The sequence below is a fragment of the Sinocyclocheilus grahami genome, unplaced genomic scaffold (genome assembly GCF_001515645.1).
Source record: "Sinocyclocheilus grahami isolate Dianchi unplaced genomic scaffold, SAMN03320097.WGS_v1.1 scaffold375.1, whole genome shotgun sequence".
Classification (NCBI taxonomy): domain Eukaryota; kingdom Metazoa; phylum Chordata; class Actinopteri; order Cypriniformes; family Cyprinidae; genus Sinocyclocheilus; species Sinocyclocheilus grahami.
In genome coordinates this window covers 203,751-222,981 of record NW_015505554.1, presented here as the reverse complement: position 1 = coordinate 222,981, position 19,231 = coordinate 203,751, and the positions used below count along the sequence as shown (strand labels likewise).

The following is a 19,231-nucleotide window of genomic DNA, read 5'->3' as shown; positions in this document are numbered from 1 at the left end:
GTAGATGGAATGTAAAACATTGTCATGAATTCGTTGCATTCCCATTTGTAAAATAGCCAACAAATTAATTGTTGTAGGCAAACCCGATCTCATGAAAGTGCATATAGCATGATTTTCTGCTTCTATTTGGTGTAATATTTATATGCATCCGTTTTTAACGGCTCTGATAAGGCTAATAAACAACGTGATATGCAGAGGCGGACAGTAACTAAGTACATTTACTTGAGTATTGTACTTAAGTACACTTTTTGAGTATCTGTACTTTACTTGAGTATTATTTTTTCTGGGAACTTATGACTTTAACTTCACTACATTTGAAAGACAAATATTGTACTTTTCACTCCTCTACATTTCTATCAAGGTCCTTGAAGTAGAAATTCGTTATATGTAGCAGCATGAAGAGATTTCCTAGCATTTTTTGAACACTGACCAGTTGCAAATGTGATATTTATTTACAACAATTCAATAATAAGAAGTTAATATTGTGGTATATATTAGACACAATATTGTCTGATTTTGCTCAATTGTGTAGGTGAAAATATTACCTATAAAGCCACAGAAGAACTGTTGTGCGTCTCCTAATAAAACACAAAAGGTGTTTGACTGAAGCAGCACTGTTCTGTGTGTGACATCAAAGTACCGCGAGAGCGATTAGACGGCATTTAAAATGTTTGTTTTGATGTCAAATAAGTCTTGCTGTTTTGCTTTTTTGTTAAAGCAGTGTTGCTGTTGTAAAGTTATACAGCTACAGTTGTGTTGCTGGGTTTTAAAGCAGGTTTGATTTTTTTTTCTTCCTTATCAACTCTGTATTTACAGGATTTCACTGTCCACTCTGTTCAAATGTGGATGAATGGCTACACGTGTGCACACACTATCAGAGCTGTGTGAGATCACTACCATCCTGCTTTTGTGGGGGTTGGTATAAAACAGTGCATTGACATAAAAAAGGAAATTTACTTTTGGTACTTAAGTAATTTTAAAAGCAAGTACTTCTTGTATCTGTACTTTCACTCAAGTAATGGAGTTGAGTACTTTGTCCGCCTCTGGTGATATGCGGCCGGCCAACGTTATACCAAGCAGTAGCCTATAAATTTGGATGTTCTCACATTTAGATCTAACATTTAAAATGTAACATTAGATATATAAAATATGGACACCTTTTGTTTGATCTAATTCTGGATATTTCCAGCCTAAAACGTGTGATTAATCCGTGTCTAAAGCCGTGTCTACACCAAGAGAACCCATTATAATCAGTTGATGCGGTGACCACACAGGAAGTGGTGCGAGGCGACAAATCTTCTACAGTAACTGATGCCTCCTTCAATCCCGAATCTTTGAAACATGCATTGTATGCCATATTGCCATATTGTTCATTCTCACACACTGTTGTCCGTCTGATCTCTGTCTGTAACGCAGGATCCGTGTGGCGTGCCATCGGCTCATCAATCATCAGATCTTCACCAACCTCATCCTCATCTTCATCATGCTGAGCTCCGTCTCGCTGGCAGCCGAGGACCCCATCCGTAACTTCTCTGCACGAAACATTGTAAGACAGCCAAGAAAATTTGTTCTTTTTAATAGCATAAAATACACAAATATGGGGAATTTCTTCTTTAAACACAAGATCTAATTATGCAGCATCAGTTAGACTCATGCACTAGATTCTTTTGTTACCTGATTTTCTTCATGTTCACAGTTTGAAGGATTAATGATTTCCAAATGGGAATTCACAAGAAGCTTCAAATGCAGATTCACTGTTTACCTACTGAATCATTTCACTGATTCAGTGAACACATGATAGTATAAACCTTAATCAGGTTTAACACCATATTGAATTTAACATGTCTATTAACTAGATCGCAATGACTAGATAATATTTAGCATATGCACATTGTAATGTCAGTGGATGATGGGCTCCTCTTGAGTCTGGTTCCTCTCAAGATATTTTTTCCTTCAATTGTCCCATTGTCCCTTGTCCCATTTGGCTGGTCACTTAAATGGCTTTAGATATTAATGCTTTGAAACAACATGGATTGTGAAGGAGCTGTAGAAATAAAATAACTTGAACTTTCTCATTTCTTTGTGTGTCACGTTGCTCTGTACAGGTTCTTGGTTATTTTGACTATGCCTTCACTGCTATATTTACTGTGGAGATCTTGCTGAAGGTAAAGAATCCTGTCTTATTTCCATCTGCACACTATACAATGTGATTATAACTCTCTCACCTGTTCTAGTTTATAAAGATGTGCTTTACTAGTTTCTTATTTGGAGTTATTGAGTTGGACAGGAATTCACAACCCAATTCAGTTTTACTATCAATTTTATTGATAACTGATTCTGTAATAAATATAATCTGAAAGAATTCCTTTAGCTTCAAGCAGTTTAGTTCACCCGTCTTTGTTGTGTTCATCAGATGACTGCGTTTGGTGCTTTCCTTCACAAAGGAGCTTTCTGCAGAAATTACTTTAATTTGCTGGATCTGCTGGTGGTTGGAGTCTCCCTTGTTTCCTTCGGCATACAGTACTTACATATCACAACCAGCATTGCTGGATTATTTCAGTTCTGTACATCTGAAGACAGTCACTGTGTTCATGTTCAGCAGGTGAACGTTTGCTGTGTGTGTTTTGTCTGCAGATCGTCAGCTATTTCAGTGGTGAAGATCTTAAGGATTCTGCGTGTGCTTCGACCTCTGAGAGCCATCAACAGAGCCAAAGGACTCAAAGTCAGGCACTGCTATCTCTGTCTGACACACGTATAATGTGAAGCTCACCAGATATAAAAGATTGTGAAGATCTGTGTAAAGGTGCTACAGTATTGGTTAGATTCAGAAATGAGGTGCAGATTTATTGCAGTTAAAGTGAGAAGTCACAATAATGTAACAGATGACAAAGAACATTTGACTTTGACAAAAAAAAGGTAACACTTAATTTTGATTGTCCACTTTAGAGATTCTACTAACTAAATGTAACTTTGTCAACTACAAGTCATTAGAAAATGAGTAGTCTGTCTGCTTAATATCGGCTAATTCTTTATTTTAATGGTGAATCTAAAAACACATTTTGTTTGGATGCAAACATTAGTCTTGCCTTGACATTCTTTATTGAGAATAGGGGTCATGTCATAAATGTTTGTTTGTTTTTGTTTTTACATTTTTAAGCATTATTTCAAAATGCTCTGATAACTGAACAACTGCGGTGTGAAATATTTTCAAAACAATCTCGCCACTTTTTGTAGTGAGAAGGAAGTGTTTGACTTCGGACAATTCCTGTATATTTAATGCAGTGTGAACTCTTATAAAAATTAAAATATCAGGCAAAATTGCATTTCTCATGTTACGACTCCTTTAGAATAAGATTAAAACTCATAATCCCTTTTAATTGTAAAATGCACTAATGAACAAAACATTTTTCGGTAACACTTTACAATAAGGTTGTAATGTTAGTTAATGAACAATACATTTATTACAGTATTTATTAGTCTTTGTTAATGAAAATACACTCGTTCATTGTAAGTTCATGTTAATTCACAGTGCATTAACTAATGTTAAAAAGCACAACTTTTGATTTTAATAATGCATTAGTAAATGTTGAAATTAACATTGCCTAAGATTAATAAATGCTGTAGAAGTATTGTTAATGCTTAGTTCATGTCAACTAAAGTAGTTAACTAATGAACCTTATTGTAAAGTGTTACCCATTTTTCTTTTCTTTCTCTCTCTCTGCCAATGCAGCATGTGGTTCAGTGTGTATTTGTGGCCATCAGGACGATTGGGAACATCATGATTGTCACCACACTTCTTCAGTTCTTGTTTGCCTGTATCGGTGTGCAGCTGTTTAAGGTGCTCCAGCAAATACTTTCACATGAAAGCAAGATTTTGTATTTAACCCACTCCATTAACAAGCAGTTTTCATTGTTACATGATGAAAATGTGTTGTCCTCAGGGGAAATTCTACCGCTGTTCTGATGATGCAAAAACAAGTCCAGAGGACTGCAGGTGAGTGAATGAAGAGTTTCACAGTGAATACACAGTGTCTGCACCTGTGTTCCACCATCTTTTTGTCTTTCTAGAGGGACGTTTATCGTGTACAGTATTGGCGAGATGGCACTGCCACAAATGCGTGAGAGGATCTGGTACAACAGTGACTTTAACTTTGATAATGTGCTGATGGCTATGATGGCCCTCTTCACCGTCTCAACGTTTGAGGGCTGGCCAGCGTAAGACCATAGCACACACACACACACACACACACGCGCGCACACACACGCACGCACGCACGCACGCACACACACACACACACACACACACACACACACTCTCTCAAGCACTCACACATGTAACTTACCCCTGAAATACCGTGCAAACACCCCCAACTGAAGCTAAGCAAACACACACACACACACACACTCTCAAACACTCACACATGTAACTTACCCCTGAAATACCATGCAAACACCCCCAACTAAAGCTAAGCAAACACACACACACACACTCTCAAACACTCACACATGTAACTTACCCCTGAAATACAGCGCAAACACCCCCAACTAAAGCTAAGCAAACACACACACACACACACACACACACACACACACACACACACACACACACACACAAATAAGAACTGTTCACAATAATACAATAAACCTAAAGAAGCTAAAACTATGAAACTAAGATAATTCCTAAGTAAAACAGATTGACAGCTTTCATGCCTAATGGTTATTTGTAAAGCGCTAAACACAAACATTAGAAGCCATGATTCTACAGTTAAAGAGAATACACTTTCATGACTGTTTCTTAACACACTTAAATACACTTATTTTACATTAAAGTATATGTTAGTTTACCGTAAATGCTTGTCAGTACAGTACACTTAACAATATACACAATATACATAGATAATAGATGTAATTATGAAATTACATACACTGCAAAAAAAGATTTTCTTACTGAGTATTTTTGTCTTGTTTTCTAGTATAAATATCTAAACATTCTCGAATTAAGATGCATTTACTTAAATCTTGTTTTCTGAAAAATGTATCAATATTTTGTTAGTTTTTGCTTAAAACAAGGAAAAATATCTGCAAATGTGGTATGCAAAATAATCTTATTCAAAGCAAAGCAAGATTTTTCTTACCCCACTGGCAGATATTTTTACTTGCTTTAAGAAAAAACTAAATATTGATAAATTTTTAATATCTTAAGTCATTTTGCTTCTCAAGTAAATGCATCTTGATTCAAGAATGTTTAGATATTTATACTGGAAAACAAGACAAACATTTTTTTTACTTACTACCCATTCCTACTACATTTAATATAAATTTAAAGTATAATACATTTTCATTTAATTGCAGATAACATGACCAAGTGACCAAAAACATTACATTCAGTTAGCCTTTAAGTAGATATTTTTAAAGTAAATTACTGTATTTTCATAATAAGTACTCTTTAAAAAAAAAGAATGCTAAAGTGTACTTTTTCACAAGGGTCTGCGAGAATATAACTATAAAACAGTACAGTATGATTATAGCAGCTGCCTGCATTTTAAGAACACTGTACACATCTGCATTTGACTGCTGTGTGTCTGATGCTAAATGGTGAACTGTACTGTAAGTATTCTAATATCACATCATACATCAGTGGTTCTCAACTGGTGGATAAATTGAAATATTAAAATGCAAGTATGTAATTGTGTATAGTTAATAACAAATAGACTGAACTACTTCCCACATCTTCTGTTGAAATGCATTGGTCCGTTGAGTGTGTTTTGTCTCCTGCAGCCTGCTGTACAAGGCCATCGACTCAAACAAGGAAAACATGGGTCCCATCTACAACTACCGCGTGGAGATCTCCATCTTCTTCATCATCTACATCATCATCATCGCCTTCTTCATGATGAACATTTTTGTGGGTTTTGTCATTGTCACGTTTCAGGAGCAGGGCGAGAAAGAGTACAAGAACTGTGAGCTGGACAAGAACCAGGTCTGCAAGTTCATACAGATATTATTGTGATCTAGCTAGGATATGAATGAAAGGCGAGGGTGTGAGTTTTCTTGTGTGTTTTGACAGCGCCAGTGTGTGGAGTACGCTCTGAAAGCCCGTCCGCTGAGGAGATACATCCCTAAAAACCCGTACCAGTATAAGTTCTGGTATGTGGTGAACTCCACGGGCTTTGAGTATGTCATGTTTGTGCTCATCGTCCTCAACACACTGTGTCTGGCCGTTCAGGTGAGGAGACCGATCTAAACATCAGCACTGTTACACAAACACAAGAGTGAACACAATAGGAGATGCTTATATCAGGATGTTGTAGAGGATATTCATCATTCTGCAGACCAAAATCAGTTACAGTGGTTTGGAATGACACAAGGGTGATTAAATGACTGCAGTTTCATTTTTGGGCGAACTGTCCCTTTTAAGCTGACAAAAGTTGTTTGTGATTGTACTATATTCCACATAAAAAATAATTTTTATTTTCTATGTATCGTACACAGCATCACGGCCAGTCACGTCTTTTCAATTATGGGATGGACATTTTGAACATGGTGTTCACGGGTGTCTTTGCAGTCGAAATGATTCTCAAACTGGTTGCCTTCAAACCAAAGGTACATCTTTCTTTTGTCTGGCTATGATGCAGTGATGTCAGAGCGCTTCTACCCCTGTCCTGTGATGTTTAACCCTATCTTCCCCTCGCGGGTGTCTGTCTGATTAGGGTTATTGTGTGGACCCCTGGAATGGGTTTGATGCTCTGGTGGTGATTGGCAGCGTAGTAGACATCGTTCTGAGTCAGGTAGACCCCCGACTTTCCTCTCGTCTGTCTGATCTTTTTCTCACCTCTGCTAGTTGCTGTTGTCTGATTTTGTGTATGTTTAAATCACTGCTCTCCCATCCTTCAGTGTGCTGTGTTTATGAATGTATCCGACACGATGCTTTCAGGAAGTCTTATTTATACCCAGGTTGCAGAATTTAAGCAACAGCAAAATGCTAAAACATGACCGATCAGAAGACATCAAATGTGATTATACAGATGTATTATAAATATTTGTGCTGACTAATAAATGATATGGGAGTCTCACAATACCTGTCAAGAACATGTCATATTTGTCCCCAAAATCATCCTATCTGGTTTAGGACCTTTAAGATTGTTTGCATTGTGATTATTTTTATGACAATTAAACACATTTAAACCCCAAATTCAGATGCAGAAAAATCTCATTGTAGGAAAAAAAAGACCACTTATTTTCATGTACTTAGTTTACAGTATTTATACAGTAGTATGTATTGTTCCTTTCATCTGTACGGAATACTGTACAGTAATCCAGTTATTATTGTATAATAATAAATAAATAGATAAAGGCCGACAGGGTAATCAAGGCCCCATTCTTCCTTGTTGAGCGAGGGACAATAGTCGTTTAATATATTATTAGTATAAACATTCTTTGAATATAATAATGATATTGTTAAAAATTAAATTAAAAATTACTTGATGATTTTTTTTGGAGGCAATTATTACCTAAAATGTAATTAATACCTAAATAAAAGGTAGGTATTAATGACATTCGAATTCATTTTTAAAGTAGATTTTTTAAAGTAGATTTTAAGTATCAGTGAATTTATAAAAATGATTTATGTATTACATAAACTTGCTTCTTCTATGATTTGACTTGGTGTTTTGTAATTAGTTTTCAGATGATTTCCTCTCAAAATAATCGCGTCTGTTTAAAACACTCCTACAGCTTAATTTGATGAATTTTCAATAAAATCATGTACACACAGTTTAGTTTTCAGGTCAGGAGCAGGTGTAACGTTTGGTCTGAGCAACTAACATTTAGAAAGTATAAAACATTCACGAATATAACAATTTACATAAGAAAGGCTTTATTTCTGTTTTTTCTATTTTATTTAGAAAATATTTTCTATAGAAAAAATTTTTTTATTTCTATTTTATTTTTAATAGTTCTCACGTGAGCTCTGCTCATGTTTCATGAATGAGACACATTGAGAATTATGAGAACCACAAAAAAAAATAAATAAAATCAAGTGAAACGTCTGGACACATTAGAGTACTTGTCTTGCAGATGTCAATGCAAAAGGTTTCCATTTTCTTAATTCAAAGTATAGTTTTTTTATTTATTTTTTTTTTATGGTAAAATGTGATGTGGACATGCTTTTATATGAGATTCGTCATATAAAAACAAGCATGTTATATATAAATACCTAGACTGCCGAAAGAGCCCCCCACCGACAATCCCTGTCGAACCTGAGACTCAAACCCGAGACCTTTGGGTTACAAGTCCGACTCTCTAACCATTAGGCCACGACTGCTCCTAAAACAGAACAAGTCAACATTTTTAGTGGTTTAAGACCCTTTGTAGTGTCAGAATTAGTGTGTGCTCACAATATGCTGACTGACGTAATGGGGAAGTAGGGAGTGGAATGAGACAGCAACAGTGTGTCGCTCTTTCTGTGTATGACTGCAGCATCATAACTGTGACTTTCTTCTGTCTTTTTCTTCCCACTTTCTGTTCCTTTGTCCATTCATCTCTTTCTTCCAATCCTCCTATCTTCTCTCATCTCTCTCTGTTTCGCTGGGTGACCGCAGCACTATTTTGCCGATGCATGGAACACGTTTGATGCCTTAATTGTTGTTGGTAGCATCGTTGACATTGCAATCACAGAGATCAATGTAAGTAAAAGCGTGATCCAAGCCCAGCATCTCTGTTTGTTTTTGTCCTGATATTGAAGATGAGGCGCATGTGGGTCATTTTCAGGAAAGGTGCCATTTGTTTCCACATCTTACTGCTGATACAAACAGGAGAAATGTTGTCACATTCTATGATCAATGAACTCTGTTTAGTGAGCGATCGTTTCACATACAATGTTTGTTCTTCAGCTAAATATCAGCCAGCTGCCAGTTGTAATAGGTTAAAAGAAATAATCTCATCCTAACTATTTGCAGTTATTGAAATGATTTGCATTTATCTTTTTCCGTGTGCATTTTTTGGCCTTTTCCCCCATTATTTGGATAGGGCAGTGCAAGGGACAGGGAGCATTGGAGGAGGAACAAGGGGAAGTGGTTTGGGAAAAGACCTGTGCTGAAGCTCAGTCTACTGTTATACATGTGCTCTCTATGAATCCCCTGAATCAAGCCCAAGAGGCCAGTGTTATCCTGGACAAATAGGCTCTTATACCTCCTGATAAGCGAAGAAGTGATCTGTGAAGGTCTTGTGCAGATACAACAAGCAGTGTGATGCAGAATGCGGTCCTGAGCCTAAGCTATGGGTTAGAAAGTGGCTTATGGATAGAAACACAAGAGTGACATGTTGAGCGAGTTGATAAAAACAAGAACTACAGATTCAGGATTAGAGATAACAACCCACATTTGTTGACCATTAACCTGAATATGGGAAGGAAACCCCACAGTGTTTATGGCAGTGACATCCAAAGGCCTTTTAGCCTGAGGTTCTTGAAATCCTTTTCCAAAAGAATGAAGGCATGAAAGCTTCAGGCACAAATAGCACTGTTTTCTGAGAATGACCTTTATTTACTGTTTAGAGTGACCCTATAGAACTGAACTGAATTACTGTATTTGTAAACTCTGTGTTGAGGGGAGTGTGTAGGCATAATTAGTTTGAAAATAAACAATTGCATTTCATATATTTTATCATGAAGAAGCTCAATAATTCAGGCATGAGTTTGCTACATAGCTATCTATAACACACACACACACACACACTATATATACCTTATGATGATTATATGAGTTTTAATACGAACCATTTGATTTGTTGAAACACACAGAAGCTGCTGTATTTGCAGTATAGACAGGGGTAAGGTGCCCGGTGTGTTGTCTTGAAAAGAGGATCCTTGTCATGACTATGGGACCATTAAGCATTTGTCATTGGGAATGTGAAGCCTGTAGTGCATGCACAAACTCTGCATGAAAATTACTAGAAAATTATGTACAACGTTAAAACACTCAAAGCACGGTCTGTTCACACACTCATCGCACTCAATCCACACACTGTGCGATGTGTGATAGAGACACGCTGAAGTATAGAGAGTAGAAACACATGATGCCTTATTAACATGAATGCTGTCTGGTGTTTTTCTCAGAACACGGAAGACAGCGCAAGAATTTCCATCACATTCTTCCGTCTGTTTCGTGTCATGCGCTTAGTGAAGTTGTTGAGCAGAGGAGAGGGCATTCGTACGCTCCTCTGGACCTTCATCAAATCATTTCAGGTACACTCATTTTATAACGCATTTTATTACATTACTTTCTGGAATCCTTGATTGTGATTGGTCAGTTTGGGCATTGAGTGGACAAATTATTGTAGATAACTAATTATCCAATATACAAGTGACAATTTTGCATCTCCCATATCACTCAACACTCAAGTTCATTTGTGCCATCTTATGTCTCAGAATCATTAACTTTGACTGTGATTAAAAAGCTGAGCATAAAACCTGAAGTTTATGAGTCATCAGTTAAAGTGAGAAGTTGGAAAAAAGTCTGGGCATTATAGCAGCTTTCATTGGCCAATAACCACCTACAGGTACTTCGAGAGGAAGAGGCTATTTCACTGGGAAGCAAAGGAACCAAACACAGTTCTGTTTTTTCAGCATCATGTTTTACTGATGGAGCAGGGAGTCCACAGGGCTGGACAGAACCAGCAGAAGAGGAAGGGCTAGGGTGCTGAATGAAACCAGTCACTCATGTCACGTTGAACAGGTCTGGCTGGAGAGGTAGGGCTGTAGGGGTGGGAATTAATTCCAGCAGGGAAAGGGCTATAAGCACTGACTCTGAGATGGACTGTCACTGGGCAGTGGACGCCGTCTCCAGGACAGGTGGTGGGTACTGGCTCAGGGTCTGTGGTGGGTGTGTATGCTGGCTCGGGGTCACAATCCTCTTCCACCACATCCACTGTGAAGGGGGATTCACTAAATTGAAGTACCAGTTCAATGAAGTCGCAAAATGTCCCTCGAGAACCATTGACAGGGAGTAGATCAGTGGTTCCCAACCACATTCCTGGAGACCCCAATCACTGCACATGAGCTCATTAGTAGAGACTCTAAAATCTGAAATCCAGGGACAGGGTTGGAAACCACTGAGGTAGAGAATTTAGTGGTTCTTTAAGTCTGACTCGATAAAAAGATATGATATGCTAGATCAGGGGCATCCTATGCTGCTCCTGGAGGGCCAACATCCTGCAGATTTCTAGCTCCAACACATTTTTTTGGAAGTTTCTAATGAGCCTGAAGACTCTGATTAGTTGGTTCAGGTGTGCTTAATTGGGGTTGGTGCTAAACTCTGCAGGACAGTGGCCCTCCAGGAACGGGTTAGGGCACCCCTGTGCTAACTCCAAAAACTCATGGGTGTAGTCTAGGGCTTTCCAAACTCGATCCTGGAGGGCCGGTGTGCTGCAGAGTTTAACTCCAACCTGCCTGCAAGTGTCTAGTATGCCTATTAAGAGCTTGATTAGCTGGTGCAGGTGTGTTTATTTGGGGTTGGAGCTGAACTCTGCAAGACACCGGCCCTCCAGGACCAAGTTTGAACAAACCTTATTGGAATCAACCATTCAGGATGAGGAGGAGACTAACAGGTACTAGATGCATTTCCAAGTTGGTTCTTCAGCCGTGGAGTGAAGGAGAGAGTTGAGGTTTGGATCTAAATGCAAGCTATAAATTAATTTAAAGAAACCCAAAAACTTAGTAACACAGGAATAAAGAAACAAAAACCACAGCATCACAGATTACTAGACAAAAAAAAAAAAATGAAGGCAAGAACAAGAACCGGCAAGGATCAACTAAATCAGAGGCATATATAGACAAAGAATAATGAGCAACTGAACTGGACACAAGGTGAACATAATCAGAAACCATGGAAACTAATAGAAGCAAGAGCCCACACAGGAAGAGAAAATTGAAACAATGCCAAATAAACTTAAAAATAAAGAGTCTTAGGAACCACAGGCACATCAGAAACATGACACATTTACTTACGTGATGTAGACAATTTAGCCATCTGAAGAAAAAAAAAATCTACTTTTTTAAGTAACTTGTTTTAAATTTGAAAGTTTAAAAAAAAAATAGAGAGAAAAAAAAAACTCCCATCTAAATAAACTGGGAGTATCTCAATTCTGAATTGTTGATTGAAATCACATACGTTGGATGATAACTCACGACTGATTTCGGAGGCTAACTGTTAGCTAACTAACTAGTCCATATAAAGAAGTAACTTGGATTTCAGATTAATAAAATACATTGTGTAATGCTTCACTTCATCTTATAGTTTATTTATCAATATTCAATAATGAAGACAGGCTGATATAATTTCCTCTGTGTCTCTCAGGCTCTTCCGTATGTGGCTCTGCTTATTGCCATGTTGTTCTTCATCTATGCTGTCATTGGAATGCAGGTAAATCATCTGCTGGTGTCGTATAGTAAACCTGTAGTGAATTATGATAATGTGATGGTTTTATTATTTTAGGTGTTTGGGAAGATCGCCATGGTGGATGGAACCAGTATTAATCGTAACAATAATTTCCAGACCTTTCCACAAGCTGTGCTTCTGCTGTTCAGGTGTGTTCACGAGAATATTGTGTGTTTGTGGGCCTTACTGGAAGGATGAACCTGTACATTCTTATTATCAAAGCAGTGTAAAATAAGTGACATAACATACAATAATACTAGTGTAATATTAACTAGTAAAAATATGAAGGTGAGTGAATGTTTTCAGTAAGCATAGCTAACAAATTTATGCATTAAAAATATAACATTTAATCAGAAACCAAGTAGTACATTCTTTGCTGAATTGCTAAGTTTGGTCAGGCTATGCACCTCCTCCTTTTGAATACCAAATCTACGAAATGTCAAAGTTTTGTATGTTGGTCTGCTGTCCGTGATGCACCGTACCAGAGAGGACTAATTTGTAATAAGAGTTCAAATCAAAATAAATTTGCCAATTATTGTAATAATACAAAAAAGTCCAGGACAGTCATTCATTGTTTTTTTCTCTTACCGTATGTCAGATGTGCGACAGGTGAGGCATGGCAGCTGATCATGTTGGCGTGTTTGCCTGGCAAACAGTGTGACTCTGAGTCCGACTATAACCCTGGAGAAGAGAAAACCTGCGGCAGCAACTTTGCTATCCTCTACTTCATCAGCTTCTACATGCTCTGTGCTTTTCTGGTACCTCAGAAGATCTCAGCTTTCAAGATGTGTTGTATTTGTGTTTTTAGTACTTCTATTCAGTCTCTATAATCATGTATCTACTCTTGTGTAGGGCTGTCAAAATGACTGAAAAACTAAATTCGAATTTTCTACTTAAAGGGGTCATATGATGCTGCTAAAAAGAACATTATTTTGTGTATTTGGTGTAATGAATTGTGTTTATGCGGTTTAAAGTAAAAAAACCCCCATTATTTTCCACATACTGTACATTATTGTTTCTCCTCTATGCCCTGCCTTTTTGAAACACGTCGATTTTTACAAAGCTCATCGGTCTGAAAAAGCGAGGTGTGCTGTGATTGGCCAGCTATCCAGTGCGTTGTGATTGGCCGAATACCTCAAGCGTGTGACGGAAATGTTACACCCTTACATACTGTGATGCCGTGTCCCAGCCGGAGCGACGAAACAAAAAACATGAAAACCCATTATAAACGAGGCATTTGTTGCAATGCCTTGCATCCAGTGGGGACATAATTACGGATTATAATGACTTATACTGTCTTTTTACGCGTTGCGTTGCATCGTGCTGCGTAAACAAAAGTTATGCCTTCTTTCTTTGCGTGAACATTTGGGCGGCGTTATGCAAATCTTCCCACATAGTGATGTAGACATGTGGGGTCATGTTAGAACGAGCCGTTTTAGGTAGGCGTGGCTGACTCTTAACTCTTATAAAGAATATCTCTTTGGATTTGAGACTTTAGTCTTTGCAACTTTACAGATCTTCTTTATGCACCAAGAGCTTGTAACACTCCAAAGAGAAAGGAAAACTTGAAATCGCATCATATGACCCCTTTAAATATGATCAAAATTCGAATTATATTCTAATTTAAAAGGCATAATTTCAGTTAGGGGGAAATAAAGCTTTTGGCTTCTCCTGAGGCCACAAGTATTATGCACATTTCTTCAAAGCGTAATAAAATAACACAACTATCTTTGAAAAAAAAGTGCATAATGTTTAAAATAATGTTTATAAACCATATATAATTAATAAAGTTGCTTAAACAATTAGAAAAAAAACAAAAAAAACAGCATCATGCATGTATGTATAGATTAATACAAAGGACCGAAAACCAATCACAAAGAGTAGGCTACTTACTTCATTTAAAAACATGAGATACAGTAGGATGGGGAAAACTGCCATAAAGTCTTGAGACATGTTTTTTAAAAGTTGAACTTACATTACTTACATTTTACATAGCTTTCTAAACATGCGTCTCTCTTGTTCGAGACACGAGTGCAACGGTGATAGATGTCCGTCTAGAAAATGTAATAAATATGCGTTCTGTGTGAACTCTAGGTTTCCGTTTTGACGTAAACAACATCTTCTCCACATTGATGCTCTCGTTTTCCGCAATATACTGTATGAACAACGTAGCCGCGTCGCATCTAGTGGGTTCAACTGGATAGGCTAACAAAAGCATTAAAATGCAATGACACTTACATCGTCGTCGCATTTCGTGTGCCACTGATAGACTGCCTGACAGCTGACCTAAAATTCGAATGCAACGTTTTTGCATTCGAATGTGGATTTCTTTTTTTTTTTTAATACGATGAATATTCGAAATTAGAATTTTTTTTGACAGCCCTACTCTTGTGTGTAACGGACTCAGAATTGGTGTTGGGTTTGAATGCATTTGCTGAAGGTTATGGAAAGCAACAATCCAAATCAACAGGCAAAGGGATGGTCAAAAATACAAGCAGGAGTCGAAGATTTGGAATAGACAGTCCAAATAAACATCCAAATCAGAAACAATAATCCAGTAAACGAAGAGTCCAAAAAAACAGGCAATGGTCATAACAAGAAGCAGTCACAATTGCAATAGAAACCACTCAGTAAGACTGGCAATACTTCACAATTTAATACTGGAAAGCATGGCTTTTTATACAGAGCAAACAGGACATGACTGTAAAGAAAATGGTGTGAGATCACTATTCGGGTGAGGGCTCCTTCTGGTGGTTGGAGGGAGCAGACGATTCACTGTGTTCTTGCTCTTTTTCTCTTCAACATTGCTTTGTTTCCCTACTCAGTAATAATTGTTTTTATTTTGTTATTTTACATAAATGATATTGCTCAGTTTTGTTATTGTTCTATTTCACCAGATCATTAATCTGTTTGTCGCTGTCATCATGGACAACTTTGACTACTTGACACGTGATTGGTCGATTCTTGGACCACATCATTTAGATGAATTCAAGAGGATTTGGTCGGAATATGATCCTGAGGCCAAGTATATATCCAAAAGATGTTTGACTTCCAGATCACTCTGTGTGTGTTTTGTTTGACAGTGAATACTGTGTGTGTGTATCAGGGGCCGTATAAAACACTTAGATGTGGTGACGTTACTGCGCAGGATTCAGCCGCCGCTGGGCTTTGGCAAGCTGTGTCCTCATAGAGTGGCTTGCAAGGTATAAAGCACACTCACACAGACATAGATTTTGTAATTAGAAATTCTATACAATATTTGTTTTTCTATGGTTTGTTTAAGTAGTGTCTCCAGGATAAGAAGATTTAATGCAAAATCAAGCAAATTAAGCTTTTTCCCCCCAGGCAGTTTGCATTTGATCTCATTTCCACAATTTTTTGGAAAAACAAAACAAAACAACAGCAACCATGAAGTGGAAAAGCAGTCATAATAATAGATAGATTATAGATAGATAATCATAATTCTTCATTCTGAGCCCTAACTAATTAATCACTATGTAGCCTTGTTTATGTTTCTATAGTTTATATGTTAAGCATGTGAGGCAAAATTAAACTTTCTATAGGATTATTGATACTATTAAACTACTTTTTATTTACTGAACATTATAAAACATTATATACTGACATACTTGTCCTAATAATGCCTGATTTTACCAGTTGTATAGATTTCATTCAGTGCAATGTTTTACTGCATATGCACTTATATTTTTACATATTTTATTTTATTTTTTTACCATTTCTGGTGAATGGAATCACTGATAATACTGTGATTAGATGGATGGAAAAAATGCAAAACAATGCTACAACAATGAGCAATTATGTAAATGCCAATTTAGAAAAAAATAACATAAAATAATGATTTAAAACGTATAAAATGTACAGTTGATTACTTAACATATTGGTTCAGTGACAGTATGCAAGCTATTGTATGACACAAAATACACAATTCTATATATTCAGCAAAGCAGAATTATGAATATTTCTATGGCCTTGTGCATGGGCGACCAGGACCAAATAATCAGTATTAACACTAATTACATGAGTACATCATGAATATTGGTGGCTTTTCACTGTAAAAAATGTGGCAAATATTGCTGCAGTTTTTGAGAAAAGCCATAGTAAATTCAGTAATTTTAGACTGCAAAAACAAAAAAGGACTGTTCAAGAGCATGTGATATAATATTAATAAAGCATATGTAATATTAATAAAGGAAGTGTAAATATAAACATGCATTAGATGGATTATACTCACAGACTAAACACAGTCTAAACTCCCCTCTTTCTCTTAATATTGTGTCTCCTCAGAGGTTGGTTGCCATGAACATGCCACTAAATAGCGACGGTACGGTCATGTTCAATGCCACACTGTTCGCTCTGGTTAGAACTGCTCTGAAAATCAAGACCGAAGGTAAAGCTTTTGCGATGCAGACTTTTACATGTCTGTGCTGGTGTGAATGTGTCATTAATTATAACTGTGTGTCTCCCAGGGAATATGGAACAAGCCAATGAGGAGTTACGAGCCGTCATCAAGAAGATCTGGAAGAGAACCAGCATGAAACTCCTGGACCAAGTAGTGCCACCTGCTGGAGGTCAAACACACACACACACACACACACTGGATTCCATGTTTTATGGGGACTATCCATAGGCGTAATGGTTTCTATACTGAACAAACTATATTGTATATCCCCTTACCCTAACTCTACCCCTAAAACTATCCCCCACAAAACTTTCTGCATTTTTAGATTTTCAAAAAACTTAATTCTGTATGATTTATAAGCTTGTTTCTTCACGGGGACCAAAAAATGTCCCCCACAAGTTACAAATTTACTGGCATTTCTACCCTTGTGGGGACATTTGGTCTCTATAATGTAGGGAATACCAGGTACACATGCACACAGTGTGTCCTGTATCAAGGAACTTGTGTTTAGAAGAGGTGGTATCAGCAATGATTCTGCAAAACAGAAAAAAAAATTTAACGATTTTATAATGTACAAGTCATTCGTTTTAATGTAGTACTTTTTTGAATGTCTTGTGGTTTTGTCTTGTGGGGTGGTGAAATTGAACCCACCTTGTTTCAACTTATCAGTTATCCATTGAGTAATGGAAGCTGTATCATCTGGTGGAACTGAGGATGTGGGAAGTGTTTAGGGAGATGAGTGGATTTTCACAGGTGGCCAATAGGTCATAAATATGCATTCCCTCCCATTTGGGTGAGGGAGGAACAATCCGCTGTGGTTCTCGGTCTTGGTATCTCTACTAGACGCTCCCCCTTCCTGATTACAGACAGGAAGCACATGCAACCAGACAAATGCAAACTGGTCCCCCAATTCTTGAGTTCCTGGCCAGGACTCAAACCAGTGAACTTCTTAACAAATATTAAAATGTACTCCTGTCTTCACTTAATTGTAATATTGATTAAAGAAGGCAAATTCTAAACTAATTATCAATTACCACTATTAGGGGTGTGCCATATCATACCGTCCACGATAATACCAGTATACATTTTTACATGATAAAAAAAGTGACATATCAATGATATAGTGACACGATGAAGTATGGCGGATACACGTTCCCAAGCGCGCACAACAACAACACCACAAACCCAATAGGTGTGTTTGACTTGAAGCAGCGCTGCGCTGCGCAGACTGATTGGTGTATGACATCAAAGTATCTCGAGAGCGGTTCTAGATCATATTAGAGCACACACTCTTACCTTCAAAATAAGGTAAATAATGTAAATAAGGGGTTTGCACTAATAAATGCTGCTGCCGTTGCTGCTAAACGCTGCTAAAACGTTGTTCCATATTTTTTTTCTTATATTGTCATAAATATCGTTATCGCAAATATTCTTGAAATATCGTGATATAATTTTGAGGCTATATCGCACACCCCTAACTACTATGATTTCCAGTGTATTAAAGGATATATCATGGGCATATGAATGTACTGCATGACAAGAATGACTCAAACACAATACTTCATACGTATAGTTTTATTTAATGATATGAGTAGGTCATTGGCCATTTGTGTGGTCTGTGTGTTTAGATGATGACATCACTGTGGGGAAGTTCTATGCCACTTTCCTGATACAGGACTACTTCAGGAAATTCAGGAAACGTAAAGAACAAGGTCTTGTGGGATGCCAACCCTATTTAAACACCACTACCGCCCTGCAGGTAAGCTAAAACTGTAAAAACTGATGTACTAAAGGTTTAAAACAATTGAAATGAATACATTTCCTAAAAAAAAAAAATCACATATAATGATGTATATCACAGGGTTGTCGAATCGAAACAGAAATGGTGTGTTTTTATCTGTCTCTTCTGCAGGCTGGTCTGCGCACACTGCATGATATCGGCCCTGAGATCCGTCGAGCCATATCATGTGATCTACAGGATGAAGGTCTAGTAGACGTCAACCTCCACGAGGAGGAAGAGATATACGAAGTAAAGCACTTCAGTCTTTATCAGTGCACATGTAAATATGTATTTGAGCGTTGCGCTTGTAAATGCAAATGTGCGAACCCGGTCCAAGGATTGCACCAAGGATTTTAATTAAACTGGAAAGCAATTTTCACTCATTCAAAATAAACTACTTTAGATTTTGATTAAATTTGATTTGATTTGATTTGAATAATATGCAAGTACTTTTAAAGTACTTTCTCTAATGCAGGGATCTCCAACACTGCTCCTGGAGAGCTGGGCTGTGTTCCACTTTTCTTTTTTGGAATTGACAATCGTGTTGCATTGGGGTATATGAAGTAGACTCACTCACTCAGTCAAAATCAAGGGGTC

General features: G+C 37.4%; 1 protein-coding gene across 6 annotated transcripts in view; it reads left to right on the top strand.

Annotated features, from left to right (window-relative positions):
- The window catches only part of cacna1db (calcium channel, voltage-dependent, L type, alpha 1D subunit, b), an 82,999-nt gene that overhangs the window by 48,304 nt on the left and 15,464 nt on the right, over positions 1-19,231 (top strand). For 5 of the 6 annotated variants that reach the window (XM_016230692.1, XM_016230695.1, XM_016230696.1 and 2 more), the window contains 21 exons: positions 1,417-1,546; positions 2,106-2,165; positions 2,414-2,520; positions 2,635-2,722; positions 3,731-3,838; positions 3,942-3,994; positions 4,069-4,215; positions 5,779-5,980; positions 6,068-6,226; positions 6,493-6,603; positions 8,601-8,684; positions 10,115-10,243; positions 12,354-12,419; positions 12,492-12,583; positions 13,033-13,192; positions 15,332-15,459; positions 15,541-15,637; positions 16,740-16,842; positions 16,922-17,023; positions 18,483-18,613; positions 18,767-18,883. In XM_016230692.1, the coding sequence (XP_016086178.1) occupies positions 1,417-1,546; positions 2,106-2,165; positions 2,414-2,520; positions 2,635-2,722; positions 3,731-3,838; positions 3,942-3,994; positions 4,069-4,215; positions 5,779-5,980; positions 6,068-6,226; positions 6,493-6,603; positions 8,601-8,684; positions 10,115-10,243; positions 12,354-12,419; positions 12,492-12,583; positions 13,033-13,192; positions 15,332-15,459; positions 15,541-15,637; positions 16,740-16,842; positions 16,922-17,023; positions 18,483-18,613; positions 18,767-18,883 (2,374 nt within the window). The remainder of the gene's footprint in view (positions 1-1,416; positions 1,547-2,105; positions 2,166-2,413; positions 2,521-2,634; positions 2,723-3,730; positions 3,839-3,941; positions 3,995-4,068; positions 4,216-5,778; positions 5,981-6,067; positions 6,227-6,492; positions 6,604-8,600; positions 8,685-10,114; positions 10,244-12,353; positions 12,420-12,491; positions 12,584-13,032; positions 13,193-15,331; positions 15,460-15,540; positions 15,638-16,739; positions 16,843-16,921; positions 17,024-18,482; positions 18,614-18,766; positions 18,884-19,231) is intronic. The other variant, XM_016230693.1, reaches the window with a different exon arrangement.